Below are 16,015 nucleotides of genomic sequence, written 5' to 3' on the forward strand. Positions count from 1 at the left end.
ACCTTTTTCAATGCCTTACAAACATAGAGCTATTTTGTATGAAGAATCAATGAAAAGTACTTATTCATTTAATTGAGAGACATAGACTGCATTCTGACAAATAGAAAGAGTTGTGAATTCTAGTCAATGTGCTTAAATGTTTATTCAACATTCCATGACAAACAACATGAAAACCACAAACTAAAGAAGCAGAAAGATACTTTTGCCAAGATCTCCACTTAATTACATGATGAATTCGTCAATGGATCCATCCCATGAGCCGCATACCGCTGCATCTGTCTCTGCCTCTCCTCTAAATGTGGAATACACATCCCATGACATGGTGTGTGCCTAGCTGTATTGGTAGTCGGTAATCCATAACTGCCCATTTATAAGTCCCATTGTCAACGTGAACAGATATCCCAACCTAGGGAATGGGTCATGGAAACTGTAAGAGGATGATGGATTATTTGGGCGTGATGGGTATCCAAAGTTGGAGTCCACAAAAGATGATTCTGATCTTGATCCATCCCTATATCCATATGCAAAACTTATTAGTACCCCCCCCCTCCTACGAGGGCTACTTAGAAAGAATTTTAAGAACATTAACTCATACATTGGACCCCTAAACTAAACATATATTGATTTGAACAAGAACTAATGTGTATTGATGGGTCCATTGTCAAAAATTCAAGATTTGGGAAAGAAGATACATGCCTTTCTTCACATGATCCTTAGTCCACCTTAATGTAGCAAATGTGAGGAAGAATCACAAAGGAGGGGAGGGATTTAATTGAATAATTGAGGTATGAATTCAACAAACCAGTTTGGGAGCTCGAAGGGATCAAAACTACGTAGGTGATTGACATCATGGTGAGAGATCTCGCTCTCGGGGGAGATCTCGCCACTCAAAAAAAGCGAGATCTCGGTCGAGATCGACAAAAAAACTGGCGTAATCTCGGTGGCCCATCTCGGTGGGTTTTAAGGCCCCAATTGGGCTGAAACTTGGTATTTAGCCTATTTAAGGCATTTTGAACACATTTGTGGCCTTAGATTTGTGAGAAAATAACCCTAAGTATGCCTTTTAGGTTGACCCTATGTGTAAAACCGAAACTCTGTGAAATGCAAGGTTAGACAACATGTAATGTAAAGATATCAAGTAATTCAAGACTTCAAGTTATCAACTATCAAGTATCAAATACATTAACATTACACATCAAGTATTCAAGTGATCAAACTATCAAAGAACTTAAATAGTTAAATCTCTTCAAAATTATACAACCATAAGAAGTTTTAGACTTTTAGTAAGTCATAAGATCATAATCCATAAGTTCACAATCACAAGTCACAAGTCACAAGACTCAAGGTACAAGAGACAAGAGTAACAAGATTACAACTTACAAGACTATAAGAGTATCACTCAGCATTCTGCATCAATTGATTCTGAACAGTGGCCACATATGACTCCCAAGTCAACCCATCATTGTAGTATGTCACATATCGGTTTATATGGAACTGATATGTCTCCATGTCAGAATAATGGAGGAATAGCACTCTGGGATAACCGCCAATCGTGGGTGGGTGAAAGTGCCATTCTTGTTGTTGTTGTTCATATTGTTGTTGAGTATGTGGGTAGGGGTTTCTAAACCACTCAGTTAACAACCCACCTTCACTCCCATATGTGTACTCTCCAGGTGCAGGGTCTTGAGGAATAGCATGACCTCCATAAGAAGAATACCCACTGTAATCTAACCCAATGTTGTGATTCCCGTATTGGTACCCCGTTGACTGGCAAGTGTCCAAACTCTGTTGTTGTGAATCACTGTGACCATGATTTAGGCTCATTCTTCCCATGTTCAATTCAAGATCATGCATGCTTGCATCATCATTCGTTTGCCTCTGGTTTGATATGCTCTTCCTACTCCTAGCATAAGTCCGAGAGATAGGGGAACTATGGCTCGCATGTGTCGGATGACTCGGACCTGGTGGAGGTGACTCCCTTTGTTGACGCTGACTTCCACTAGCAACACCACCAGCCTGACTGCCTCCATAACTCGATGGCTGACTTGGGCCACTTGGCCCTCTGGTATCATTGGCATCATCTGAACCCCCACTACTAGTTGTCACCTCAGTTGTTTCAAGTCGACCAGGTGGCTCCACAAATGGTACAGTTGGTCCTTCTAATGATGCTACAACAGCCTAACCCTCATCAGAAGACACGTGCTTAGCCACAACATTTGGGCCCATAGCAGCAGCAATGGTAGGATCTGGCTGCCCTCCTGGCCCATCCAACACTGGGCCACCTCGATCCCTAACCCACTAATATATGACATCATCTTCCTCATCTTTTGCGGGGGGCTCGTGGAATATATCAGTCAACTCAATCGGTTCGCGATTGTCGTCATCTATATCATCTTGTATGTGCCCTACTCTCAATCGATGTTGTAATGCACATACACTAAGTCCTCAAGCCTCTTACTCCCCACTTACTATGGATGAGCGAGAAGGTGCTCTAGTTCCTCTCGCAACCAGAGGATGAGCAAGTCTGTGAGAGTACTTTAATTGCTATGTCCCTGAGATTTGGCGCACTAGTTCCATATAGCACCCACCAGTCAGCTGCATAACCAAAAATAAGAATGCATTAGGAAAGTAAATCTTAATATTTGTATAACTTATCAGTTATCATTTACAGAGTTATAGACTTAATGACTTATAGTAATGGACTATTTACCCGGATCGTTTTTTTGCCTAGTTGCAACTGCAGAAGGCTTTCCAAAACTCCCAGAGGCATCCCTGAACTCCCTGATCTATACACCAATTCTTTAATTATTGTATTACGTATATGCTTAATGCACTAATGCAAGAAGTTGAAGAAACAATTGAATAAGTTCTCACCTCTCCATTAATTGTCCCTTGCATGACGGGATTCGACACAAGCTTCTCCACCACGTCTTGCACCGCATTCATCAACCTTACATTAAGCCCCAGATCATTCTTGTAATGGTACTTTGGGTTGAGGTAGTAAGCTTGCATTGTGGAAATAAAAAATTTGGTTAGTGATTTGGTTGTTTACTTGTTTATAAATTATAAGTTATAACTTATAACTTATAACAAATTAAGAATGTAAATTAAAGTATACAACAAAAACTTAAAGACTTAAAAGTGACTCACCAGCCAAGTGCAAAGGATGCATCAAGTGCATCTCCCATCATTTATCGATGATCCTCTCGTAGGATTTGAAGGAGCTAGGGGCAGCAACTCTAACCAACTCTTTGATTTGCTGGAGGGCAACATATATGTGGGGCATTGTGGGCTTCTTCTCCGAATCCACCATCCTTAAAACAAACACAATAGGCTCTATAATGCCCACTGTCCTATTTAGCTGCCTCCAAAAGGAATCGTCAACAATGGTTTGTTGGGCTAGTACTGCATCAGGATGGCTAGATCCACGCCAATCAAACCACTCCTCACTTGCAAACATGTGCCGTAGACCCACCACTTTCTTCTGGAAGCTTTTCAGAGCTACATAGTTGGTGGTGAATCTAGTCAATCCAGGTCTGACTAGATCACCCTCACAGTAGTTCTTCATCATCTTCAGCACATAACCATGGTTATAAATAAAATTACTTAACCTTCTAGCCCTATTAACCACATCATTGATTGACTTTCTTTTCCCCAAGTCCTTCAACATAAGATCAATCAAATGTGCATTGGGATTACTCGTTAATGGTTGATCAAGGGTGATCGATCACCCTCTGAAACAAGAAGTTCTGGTCCTGGAGGTAAAATATCAATTACTTGCTGCACATGGTGTCCAAAAGAGGTGGATCCTACTACTCTTCTTCTTCATCAACATTTCACCAGCTTTTTGAAGTTAGCATTCATACCTGAAAAAACAGAAACTTGGACTTTGAAAGGAGGAGAAAGTCTTTTTGGCTTCGCCCCCGCTTCTTCCGTCCTCACCTTTGCCTACCCTTCCCGGGTCATTTCTGTCATTTTCTTCTCTTCCATGGGCGTAGTTTCATTTTCCCGGAATATCTTCTCTACCTATAGATCCCGTTATCTGTGACAATTTGGATAACATTCTTTGGCCCTACCTCGAGGACCACCTCCCTAAGAAGCTTGTAAAGGTAGTCAACATCTTTGATTTTATTTAAGGCATCCACTGATTTAAGGAAGGATGTCTTTCCATTGCAGCTCGCTATGAAATTAATGATGGACTGTCTAGTAGGACCAATCCATCCATCAGCCATCACAGTAACACCCTATGTACTCCATTTTTCCTTTAATGAACCAATGTATTCATCCACCTCCTGCTTTACCTTTGGTAAATATTTATTAATTACTTCCTAAGTTGTTGGGCCTTTAACCCCTACACCTGCCCTAGCAACTGCATTGATCATCCCCTGATAGTATGGTGTTTTGGCTACATTGGCTGCAATGTTGTTGTAGAGCATGAATTTGCTAATTGCCAACCTAGCTTCCTCCTCCCCTACGCCTTCTTTACCTCTAGCAAACATATATGGAATGTTTCTTTGATAGATGTGTAGATGCTTGAAGAGGGAGGGGTCTTGGTCAAATGTGACATCATAATGTCTAGTCTTCCTCCTTTCGGTCCTCTCACTTCCACTGACCCCGAACCACTTGCTCCTCTTGTCTGTTTATATTGCCTCACATTCTTAACATTTAAGGATTGTCTGCTAGCCTCCATTGCAGCCTTCATCTGTCTCCACTTGGCCCGTGACTCAACACCCATAACCCTCCTCTATTCATCGTCGCTTGACTCCTCATCAACGTCAACCAAAGGTCTAGACAACACTGTATCCTCAAATTCCCTTTGCTTTTGTGTCATCTCCTCCTTTTTTTGTTTCCCTCCCTTTAAAGTTGCTGCAATTGCTTTTTGCACTTCATAAGAAACCTTGGGACACTTGGAAACATCTTTGTAGCCACCAGCCAAATGTTGCTTTAATCTGGTTGAACCACCAGAATTTCAAAGTCTTGGGCAATACTTGCATCGAGATTTTTTTCTTGTTGGTAGTCAGTGGATCCCCATGTTGCCAAGCAATGTCTTGAGTCGCACTACCAGTGTTGCCACTCCCACTAGTTGCCATTTAAGATACAAGTGTGCAACACTGAAATACATACATGAATGTTCCCAAGTAATCATTAGAATAATTTTTAGATACATAAAAACATGTAAAAACAATTTAAAAAACAACAAACACACACTTTGTTCTAAGATAACATATATACACTGCTCAAACAAACATGTTTGTATTTTTAAAATAAACTACATAATATGAGCATCATTTAAAAAAAAAAAAAAGATAATTTTTTAATAAAATATTATTTTTTATAATTATTTTATGTAAAAACAATTTATAAAACAACAAACACACACTTTGTTCTAAGATAACATATATACAATAATACAATGCCTTAAATAGACATGTTTATATGTTTAAAATAAACTAAATAATATAAGCATCATTTAAAAAAAAAAACAGATAATTTTTTAATAAAATATTATTTTTCATGATTTTTTATTTAATTATTTAAAAAAAAAAAATAAAAACAAATACAGCAAGCATGATAATCAAAATATGAATACATGAGATTGTAGCACTCTAAATGTAGTTTAACATAAGTGATAATCACATTCATTTCATAAGTATTTTTTTATAATTTGTAATTTTAATTTTTTAGATAATATATTTTTTAAATACGAAAATTAAAAAAAAAAATTAATAACAGAAAATTAAATTTTTTTTTTCCATGAAAGTGTAGATCAAAGCTTGATCATCAACATAAATTTATACTACACTCACACACCCATTGTAGAACCTTCTATTTGAAAAAATTCAAATTTGGGGGAAAATCTTACCTTTGTTGAAGATCACTTGAAATAGGCTTGAATCTGCTGTTGTAGATGTGTTGATGATGTTTGAATGCCCAACAAATTCCGGCCAAAAATCGACTTTTTGGCCAAAATTTCACTTCTAGCGAGAGAGAGGCGAGATATGCCTCTTTTGAGCGAGACATGGGGTTTTTAAACCCCCTAAAGAGGTGGTTGGACCTTCTTACACGAGATCTCGCTGAGATACTGGCGAGATCTCGAGTCGAGATCTCCCAACTCTTGCCTCTCATCTTGTATCGCTATCTCAGGATAGTGAGACATCTCGCGAGATCTCCCACCATGATTGACATGAGATTTATGAGACAAGAATATAAGACATGGAGTGGATCGAAATGGTCGAACTAGTTGAACACAACACTTTTCGGTTTCCCATCAAGTTTCTTCTTGGTTTTCTCAAAAATTGAAATTTTGGTTAATTTTGTCACCCAAACTTGAACCGTGGATGTATCTAGGGTGTGAAATATGTGACTTGCCTCATCTTTCTAATTCTGAGGTTTGACATTACTTATTGTAGACAGCTAGAACAAGTAGGACTGAAGAATAGGTGAAGAGCAAGGAGAAGAAGGGTTTGAGAAGATGTAGGCTGAAGGAGGTTTAGAGAAGTAGTAGAAGACGAGAGAAATGTTAAGACTCAGAATCATGGGCAATTCTCTTGCCTATATGCATTTCTAGCATCATATAAAGTAAGTACAGCTTATCTCCTTGAGGAGGTTAAAGGTAAATAGTTCAAAAAAAAGGGAAGTTAAAACTTAAACTTAAACAGACTGAACATAAACTAATTTAGCCCTGTTAATTTAAACAAAAACTCCTAGAATCTCTTTGTTTTGGGGATGAAAAGAAAATGTTGTTGAAAGAGGCTTCCAGTGGGAAGTTGTATGGGAAGTGACTGATTAATAAGCTCCTGTGAATGACCTCTTATGTTTTTCACCAATCTGGTGTGTCTCAAGGTCGAAGTTCCCTTGGTCTTTCTGAGATCTAGTAACTTCCAAGTCTTTGGCATGACTCATGAGAGAATTAGAAAGGGCTTTAAGAAAAGTATCTTTAGCCTCCATTGCTAGGAGCTTGAGACTGAGAGTCTCTCCTCCAGTTGCTTCTGCTTCGCAGTGATCTGGTTGATTAACTGTTGAATCATCTCATTGTTGCTGCCATTGGATCAGGTGGACCTGACAGTCCAAAATTTTCATCCCATGTTATAGCTCTAATGCTGCATAATGTAGTATTCCATTTGAGTGATCCAAACAGTAGCCAACCATGATCTTTTCACAGTGAATGAATTTAAGATTTTTAAACACTATCTAGAACATAAATTAGATGGTAATCAGAATTGAAGCCACAATTGATATCTTAATGTTAACCTTAGAACAAGCCATGAGTATCTTTTCTCTCCACTTCTCCATGGTTATCTTGGGTTTGGCCCTAGTTCTTCTAATTCCTTCAATCTGGATTAAGTTGCTTCTCCATACAAGAGCACTTAAAGGTCTCCCTTGAACATGGTGGTGCCACCTCATTTGACTTTCTCTTTAACTTGTCATTTATTTGAGCTACTCTCAAGATTAGCTATTATATTATCATTCCTTATCATATCCTTCCTAGTTTTGCCACTCATCCATCATAGCAGCCTCATTTCTGCTACACTAAGTTTATCCGTATGAAGCTTCTTAACAGCCCAATACTATGGAGCATACATCATAGTTAGTCATACTACAGTCCTAAAAATTTTTACTTTGAGCTTTAAATGAATACATTGATCACACAAAACCTTAGATGCACCTTTCCACTTCATCCACCCCATTTTAATTTTTGGAAACGTCATCTTCTATATCAACCTTTTTATTATTATTATTGTTATTATTATTATTTTCTAATATTGAGCAAGGGTATCTAAATAATTGCTTTTTGGGGGATTTCTTTTTTATCCAGCTTCACCACCTCATCATCCGTCCAATTATGGCCAAAGTTGCACACTAGATATTTCATATTCGTTCTACCTAATTTGAAGCCTTTTGATTCCAGAGTTGCTCTCATTGATTCTAATGTAGTATTAGTCACTATTTATGCCTCATCTATCAAAATAGTATCATTAGCAAAACCTACACCAAGGAACCTCATCTTGGATGTGTTTGGTTTATTCATCCATTGTAAGTAACTAAGTACAAATAAATATGGGCTTAAAGCTGATCCTTGATGCTGCCCAACTATAGTTGGGAATTCACCACCTTGTCCCCCCCCCCCCTCATCGTTCTTACACTTGTCAATGAGCCATCAAGGTGAATTGATTGGATCAAACACCTACTTTCCTTGATAAAACACAAGGAAATCCCTAGGAACAAACTTGCAAGTAGCAACTTCAAATATCATTATGAGTGAGGTGGGTGGTAAAATCCTCTCACAGAAGTTGTTGTTTGACCAATAAAAACTTAGAAATCAAATGCATCATTAAAAAACTAGCTTACACCCACCGGCAAGGGTATTAAATCAAACCTAATATTGACTTAACTATTATCCAACTCTTGACAAAGAAAAAGCACCTTACACATTGGAGTTTTATTGTTTTCACTATAGCCCCTTCTATTGACTTTGAGATAGTTCTCAAACTTCCTTTCATAATTAGACTAGACTTGGGCTTAGGTCTAGTCCATAAAGGCCATAATATGTGGGCTGACTCTTTAACCCACTTGAGTAATCTAGGCCTGCTATGGACTGATTTGTCATATTCTTATGCCATTGATCGGTCGGACCCCTTGGGCTTTTCTCATCGAGAATGTGTCTTTAGCCTTGCATTGGTTTTCTTATGGAGTACATCACTATAATGGCAAGCAAAGGAGAAAATGTCGTGTGGTGTCAATACGTAGAAGTGTTTGAATGTTTGGGGCAATTTTCTGCTAAAAGATCAAAACTGGCTGATGCAGGTTTTTAAGACATACACTAGAAAGAAGAGGCCCAACGGATCTGACCAATCAACGGTCTAAGGATATGGCCCAAATCAACCCATGGCTTTTGTGGGTTAGGACTATATTTTTGGGTTATTCAGCCCACATGTTATGATCTCAATGGCTAGAACTAAGACCAAGTCTAATCTAATATGATTGGGGACTTGAGAAATCTATCAATGTCAGTAAGGGGTGCTATAGTTGGAAAATAAGGAACTCATTGTTAAAAGGATCTTTCTTTTCTCAAGAGTTAGCTAGTGGTTGAGCCAATATTAGGTGGGTGTTAGCTAATAACTAATTGGTGAATTTAATATTTATGTCTTTAGATTGGCTATATAAAGGGACTTATGAAGGGGGTGGATCACCTCACTCATCAATTGATATCAAAGTTGTTTTGCAAGCCCTTCTTCTCTATGGAGAAACCTTGTGTTTGATCAAGGTACGTTGGCATTTGATCCATCTTGCAGTGTGAAGTGTCGTGTTATTTTGTTGTCCTTATTGCTCTCTGATTTCTGCCATATTGTTCCCTCACTGCTCCATCTAGCAACAGGCCTATTTAGTCATTAATCTTTTGTTTCAGCTGCTAATCAGATCTGTCCCTCTGGTTGATCTCAAATTTTCAGGGTATCTTTCTTATTTATTTTGGGTAATCTCTACTTCAGCCTAGCTGAAACCTGATTAATAGTTCTACCCCAATGGAAGTACAATTCTATCCCTATTGTTCTAATGTTATTTTACAGTTACCACTGTGATGTCACTCTAGATTTTAGTTTTGAGTCATGTCTGATTTTTGGATTATACTTTAGCTATTCAAATCTGGAAATCATTCCCTGTGAAAAGACCTTGATTGGCTATATTAGTTGCTTTTCTTATTCATGCTTACTTCAAACATTTACTGGCCTGATATTGTAGCTTTTTCTAATAAATTTTTTGATAAATAGAATTATATTATCCATTTATTTAACCATCCGTATAGCACAAAGGATTTTTGGCAATATTCTGACATTATACTGAATGGGAACTTGTGATATTGTGATAGGAAAAAGAATATTTTCAAGTTGGCTCAAGGTGAGTATATAGCACCAGAGAAGATTGAGAATGTATATGCCAAGAGCCAATTTATCGCCCATTGCTTTGTATATGGTAAGGAACTTGAACACATCCCCAAATCCTCCCTCCCCCCCCCCCCCCCATAAAGCGCATTAGTGACCTTGCTGACTCGCTGATGTTTTTTGGTGATAGGTGATAGTTTGAACTCTTCCTTAGTTGCAATTGTGTCTGTGGAACCAGATGTCTTGAAGGCTTGGGCTACTTCTGCTAACATACAGGTGGTATTATTACCTGGTTACTTAATTTCATTGCATATGCATTATTTTGTATTGATTTGTGTACAAGTTTCAGAGCATGAGAAGGTTCGGAAGTGTTGTGTGTTTAGTGAAGCTAAAAGAGAGGATTGTTATCCCAATTTTTTTATTGTCAGGTTAAGGCAGTTAACTAAAGTAAGCAGATATGTTGGTTTTTTGCAAATAGAGATGTTCTGAATTGTATTAATGAGCATTACGTCAATATACAATTTAGAGAGGCATTAAGTAATACTACATATAAGATTTTCCCAACTATATGGGCTGCTAAATGAATCCTATGCAATGCCATAGCTGCTATTAAGTCAGCATTCCTCATTTGAGTGAGAAGAAACTAGTCTTCACCTCTATGACTCCATATATTAATATGAAAGTATTAAAGGAAGCTTTTAAAGTTTCTAAATCAAACCTAGACCAAACATGGTAAGTGTACGTAATTGCACTCTCATTCAGGATGGGCTAAACAAAAGATCTTTATTATATTTCCCAATTTGGAACATATTTATTTCATTTTAATTTAGGATGAGCTAAGCCAATAAGATAGGATGAACCAAAAGAGTACGAGCCTGCCGGAGTAATGTATTAGAAATGATACCTTGGGACAGATGTGAAGCTAAGTAAATTGCCTGTGCTCCAAGAACAGAGGATTGTGTAGGTTGTAAGAGATATGAATCTGCCTCTGCAACAGATTTCTTGAGTTTTGGGTTTATTTATGGCATGAGATAACTCGCAATATGGGTCCAGCTTGTTGATATGTTCTAGAAAGCTCTATCTAATTGAATCCATTTGATTTCTCTTTACTGACAAAACCGTACTCGAAATAGAAATAATAAAAAATATAATATTTCGAGAACAGGTTTTTCCGGTCAAAATATCTTGTTTTTACCATGAATGATTTTCCTTCGATTGTTTCAATTAAAGGAACTGGAATTATAAAGAATTCACAAAATTCTATAATTAGAAATCAGATTATTCATGAAATATCCATTCGAATAAGATCCGCAGATTTGAAAAAAAATTCACTGGCACAACAAAAAACAAAGAATCTAGCTAATAGGACAAAAACATAGAACCAAATAGAAAAGATCACAAAAAACAAGAAAAAATATTTTTAACCCCATTAAAAAATATTAATTCTAAAGACATAAGTTGTGATATTCAAAAGTTTCCCTCACCACGCTAATTCTTGTCTTAGTAACCTGTTCAAAGTGCGCCATTTCACTCTTCTAAGTGGTGCATCTGTTGGCCCTTGTAACACATCTCTGAACCATCTTGAATGAACATCTTTCTGCTCATTTTCGCTGTATTGCAGTTCTAGTTTGTCTTTAGTGCATAATTTATTATGTTATTCTGATGAGGGATTAGTTATCTGTCTCTTTAGACTAACTGGATTTCTTTCCCAAGGGAATCTAGACTTTTCTATTACTGGCCATCTGTTATGTTTTGCTTTCTTGAAAATTTGAGAAATTTCTTTCGTACTGCTACTTGTTTCATTTTTTGGGCAAAGATTGCAGTGTTTTGTAGTGAAACCATGGAACAAATTTTGGTCGATATGGGAATTTCGACCTTGCAAAAGGCCGAAATTCCCATGTTTTGGTCGAAATTTTGATCGAAACTGAACACTTTTTTTCAAACACTTGGAACCTCAATTTCATGCCTCATATGGACTCAAGTTGATTTGGATTCTTGCATACTACCTATTTCAAGCATAATAAACACTATAGAACTACTAGTTTACTAAAAAAACCATTAAAACTGTAACATCCAACTTTCCAAGTATATACTACATATGAGAAGAAGCGAGAATGTTACTAATTACAAGTCTACTCTATTCAATGTCTCCCTCTTGCATCTGCACCCCATACAAATGACAATACAAATCCCATGATGTTTGCCCTATATAGTTGTCGACATAGTCAGCAACTGCAGCTCTGTACGTGGCCTCATCCACATGCCTAAGATTTCCTGACAGTGGGAAGTTCTGAATCTCCAAATAAGGAACTGGCTCAATTGCATATGGAAAGGCTGGTGGTGGGTCTGGTGGCTATGGAATAGAGTGGAAGATCTGCTCAACAAATGAAGGAGTACCCTGGCTGTCAGCAGAAGGATAAGGTCCATACTTACCATAAGGTCCCAGTGGCCGACTCCGATAAGTGACAATGGGAGGGACACCATAAGCTCCATAGGCTGCTCCATAATCGTAAGGCTCCACTAGTGGCTGACTGGCCTGACCCTGAATCTGATAGCCAGGAGGGACACCATATGGTCCATACCCATAAAGCTCCATAAGTCAACCCATTAGAAGCAATACTCTCCACCCGCAGTATCATATGAGGACTCTGCAAGCCTATGCCATCCGGAGGCTTAAGTCACATCATCTTCAGTGTCGGACCAGACAATCAAATTCTCACTCTGGGTGGATGCACTAGGGTGTGGCACGAAGGGATGGGCGGGCACTGCATGTGCACTCCCCTCCTAGGCCATGAAGTCCTCCACATCAGCCCCCATCTCTGCAATCTGTCTACTAAGACGACCTCCCTCCTCATCCAACAATGGCTCTCCACTGTCCCTGATCCAGTCAATTACTGGGTTATCATCATTATCCATCTCAAATATGTCGGCCAACTCGATATTGTTACTCTCTCTGTCCATCCCCTGTCTAATATGATCCTCCCTCAGTCTCATATGATAGTGTATGTAGAAAAGGTCCTCTAGACGCTTCACACCCAATCGGTTGCACCTCTTCGAGTGAATGAGGCTGAAGGTGCTCCAGTTTTGCTCATAACCAGTGGCATAACATGTCTGGGAGAGCACTTTGCTTGCAATCACACTCAAGTGGGGTGAGTCACATCCAAATTGCAACCACCACTCAGCTGCAAAAAGCATAGACTCCAAGTCATTTTAATACTTAAATAACAAAATTAAAGATAGAATATAATAATTAAATATATAATGAAATAAATGAATGAACTTACCCCCAGGGGCGGATTCCCATTCCGATACGGCCACGGAATGACCGAAGCTCCCAGTGGCATCCCTAAATGCCTTTATCCAATATATAAAGAGAAAAAACATTAACTAGTTACTAGGTTAATGACTTAGTATAAACTATGAATTATTGAATATCAAATGATTCAAATCACTATCTCACCTCCATAAAGATGACTACATGTTCGGATGGATCCATCCGGTTCCAACTTCTCCACTACACTTTGGACGGCATCCACCAAATCTTGCCTCATCCCAAGATTGTCTTCGTAATGTTACTAGGGATTTAAATAGTATGTTGTGTAAGTATAAACTGTAGTATAAACTATGAATTATTGAATATCAAATGATTCAAATCACTATCTCACCTCCATAAAGATGACTGCTTGTTCAGATGGATCCATCCGGTTCCAACTTCTCCACTACAGTTTGGACGGCATCCACCAAATCTTGCCTCATCCCAAGATTGTCTTCGTAATGGTACTAGGGATTTAAATAGTATGTTGTGTAAGAAAAAGTATGTCATAAAAGGGAATAGTTAATGCTTAATAGTGTCATATAGAAGTATAGAACAAAATTCCATCAAAACTTGCGAAATTTCCACTGAAATTTTTCATTTTGGGAACCTCGAAATGAAAAACTAGGGGACCAACAAAAAAATCCCAAGTTTCAATTGAAACAATCAAAATTTCATCGAAACTTGTCTAAACCTGGAAATCTGGTTGAACCCAGCTGGACCAGCTGGTTCATGAGAAAAGAAATTCCCAAATTTCGCGGGAAACATGGAAAATTTAGTGGAAACTTGGGAAATTTTGTGGAAACCTAGGAAATTTCGTGGAAACTTGAGAAATTTTGTGAAAACCGGGGCCTTTCCTGCAAGTTTGGTAGCTTTCCCAATTTTGTTTCTTTCATGTTTCCCTGAATACCACAACAAATACTCCCTCCATTAAGACTTCCCTATCCAAATTGCATATTCCCTCAGATTGGTTATATTAGGCATGTTGATGACCAGATTTATAAAGTTACAGTTGTCGTTTACCTTGACAACCATAGGCATAAAATGTCATGGGATGTCTATGTTCATTGGTTGGAGGAAAGGATGTTACTGGCATAGTACTACTTAGCTCAGAGGATGGATCCACTTTTGGCATTAAGTTGTACTTTCCTTTTATTGTCAATTACTTTGTATTTGATGTTTTGAAGTTAGAAATTATATATTGAATGTCATGTACTTAAGTGGTAAGTTTATATTGTACTTCTCGGACAACTCTACATTGATGTTATGTACATTGAATGACATATCTACATTGACTTTTTTAGCAATATACAGCCAATGTGTTCTTTATACTCTAATAAGCTTAACTGCGGAGTCCCACCTTAAAATACTCCTTAAAACCTGTCGAAACTTGCATGAAAAAGTCCTAAGTTTCCTTGAAATTTCCTAGTTTCCCACCTAGGTTTCCCATTTTCACCTAGTCGAAACTTGAGTTTCCCTCGAATTTTTTTATATAAGTGTGATAACATAATGAAAATTAAATTGAATACTAGACTTAACAACTCACCAGCCTTATTTAGTGGATGGTGCAACATAGACTGCCATCTAAGTTGGATAATTTCGAGGACTCTCTTGTTGCCATGTGGGTGGACTTGAGCAACTTACTACTTCATCCTCTTTACTGCAGCAAATATGTGTGGTAGAGTAGGTTTTCTCTGTTGATCTACCATCCTCAACACATGCACCACAGGCTTAAGCGTCTTCACCACTATCCTCACATTATGCTAGAAAGTCTCATCGGGTATGGTCAACTGTGCTCTCCTTCCTCCCACGGATGAAGAACTCTCCCAGCTAAACCATTGCTCTGATGCAAACATGGTCCTAAGGCCAGTCTTCCTACTCTCAAAGCTTTGCAATGCTATCCAATTAGTAGCAAATCTAGTTATGCCTGGCCTCACTAACTCACCCTGATAATTGTCCCTCATCATCTATAATGCATATGTGTGGTTATAGATGAAGGTGCTAACTTGTCGGGCTTGCTCCACGGTCCTCTTTATGCTTAGGCAAATAGACATTATATATCTTATATGGCGACAGAAGAAAAAAAAAAAAACAGAAAACAAACACATTGGAGCCACGGCCACAATTGGACCACATTCACCAGCCTCCTTCACCATGCAATAATATAAATATATGATTTCTATCATCGGACAGGACCACCACCATCCATCACCCATAAAAGCCCACAGGGTTTTAATCCTCAATATACTCATTTAAATCCTTATCTTAGGCAAAAGACATATATATCTCTATGGCGTGGGGCCCGACCCACTACTCCTCAATCATATCTCTATAGTAGGGCCCCTGGGCTGTATGTGCTGGAATACTATGGTAATAAGCCCATTTGGAGAAAGCCATCCCCACTTTTTCCTTCACTCCCCCATAAGTGCTTTAAGTTTCTCTATTTATGCTCAGGCCTTGCAAATAAGGCCAGATTATTGCAAAGAATCTCAAGATCCGGATCTGTAGGTTGTGCTGACGAAGCTAGACCCCTTGTAGGGGCCTGTGGGATAGGAATCTCCTACCTCACACTCTGACTCCTCATAGGGACTTGGGAGCCGCATATGCCTCCCATACCTACTGGCTCTCTAGAGGACCCATAACCCAAACCCCTCTGTTGCCTCCTCATGTCGTCAACCCTCTGTTGCTCCCTACTCATCATCATCGCCCTCCTGATCTGTTCGGCCTCTGGCTCAGGGTCACATCCATACTCTCCTGGCTCATCTAGACCATAATCCTCAGGATCTGGAAGGTCATCTAAGCATGCATCCTTGAACTCCTCCCT

The 16,015-nt window shown here is 38.6% G+C and overlaps 1 protein-coding gene across 2 annotated transcripts in view; it reads left to right on the forward strand.

The window, feature by feature from the left end:
- LOC149028527 (long chain acyl-CoA synthetase 6, peroxisomal-like) overlaps positions 1-16,015 on the forward strand; it is a 75,303-nt gene that overhangs the window by 55,819 nt on the left and 3,469 nt on the right. For both annotated transcript variants that reach the window (XM_089137380.1, XM_089137388.1), the window contains exons 19-20: positions 9,866-9,969; positions 10,069-10,154. In XM_089137380.1, the coding sequence (XP_088993506.1) occupies positions 9,866-9,969; positions 10,069-10,154 (190 nt within the window). The remainder of the gene's footprint in view (positions 1-9,865; positions 9,970-10,068; positions 10,155-16,015) is intronic.

The sequence above is a fragment of the Hakea prostrata genome, chromosome 1 (assembly GCF_041222555.1).
Source record: "Hakea prostrata isolate BN-2017 chromosome 1, UWA_Hpros_2, whole genome shotgun sequence".
In the NCBI taxonomy this organism is placed as follows: Eukaryota; Viridiplantae; Streptophyta; class Magnoliopsida; order Proteales; family Proteaceae; genus Hakea; species Hakea prostrata.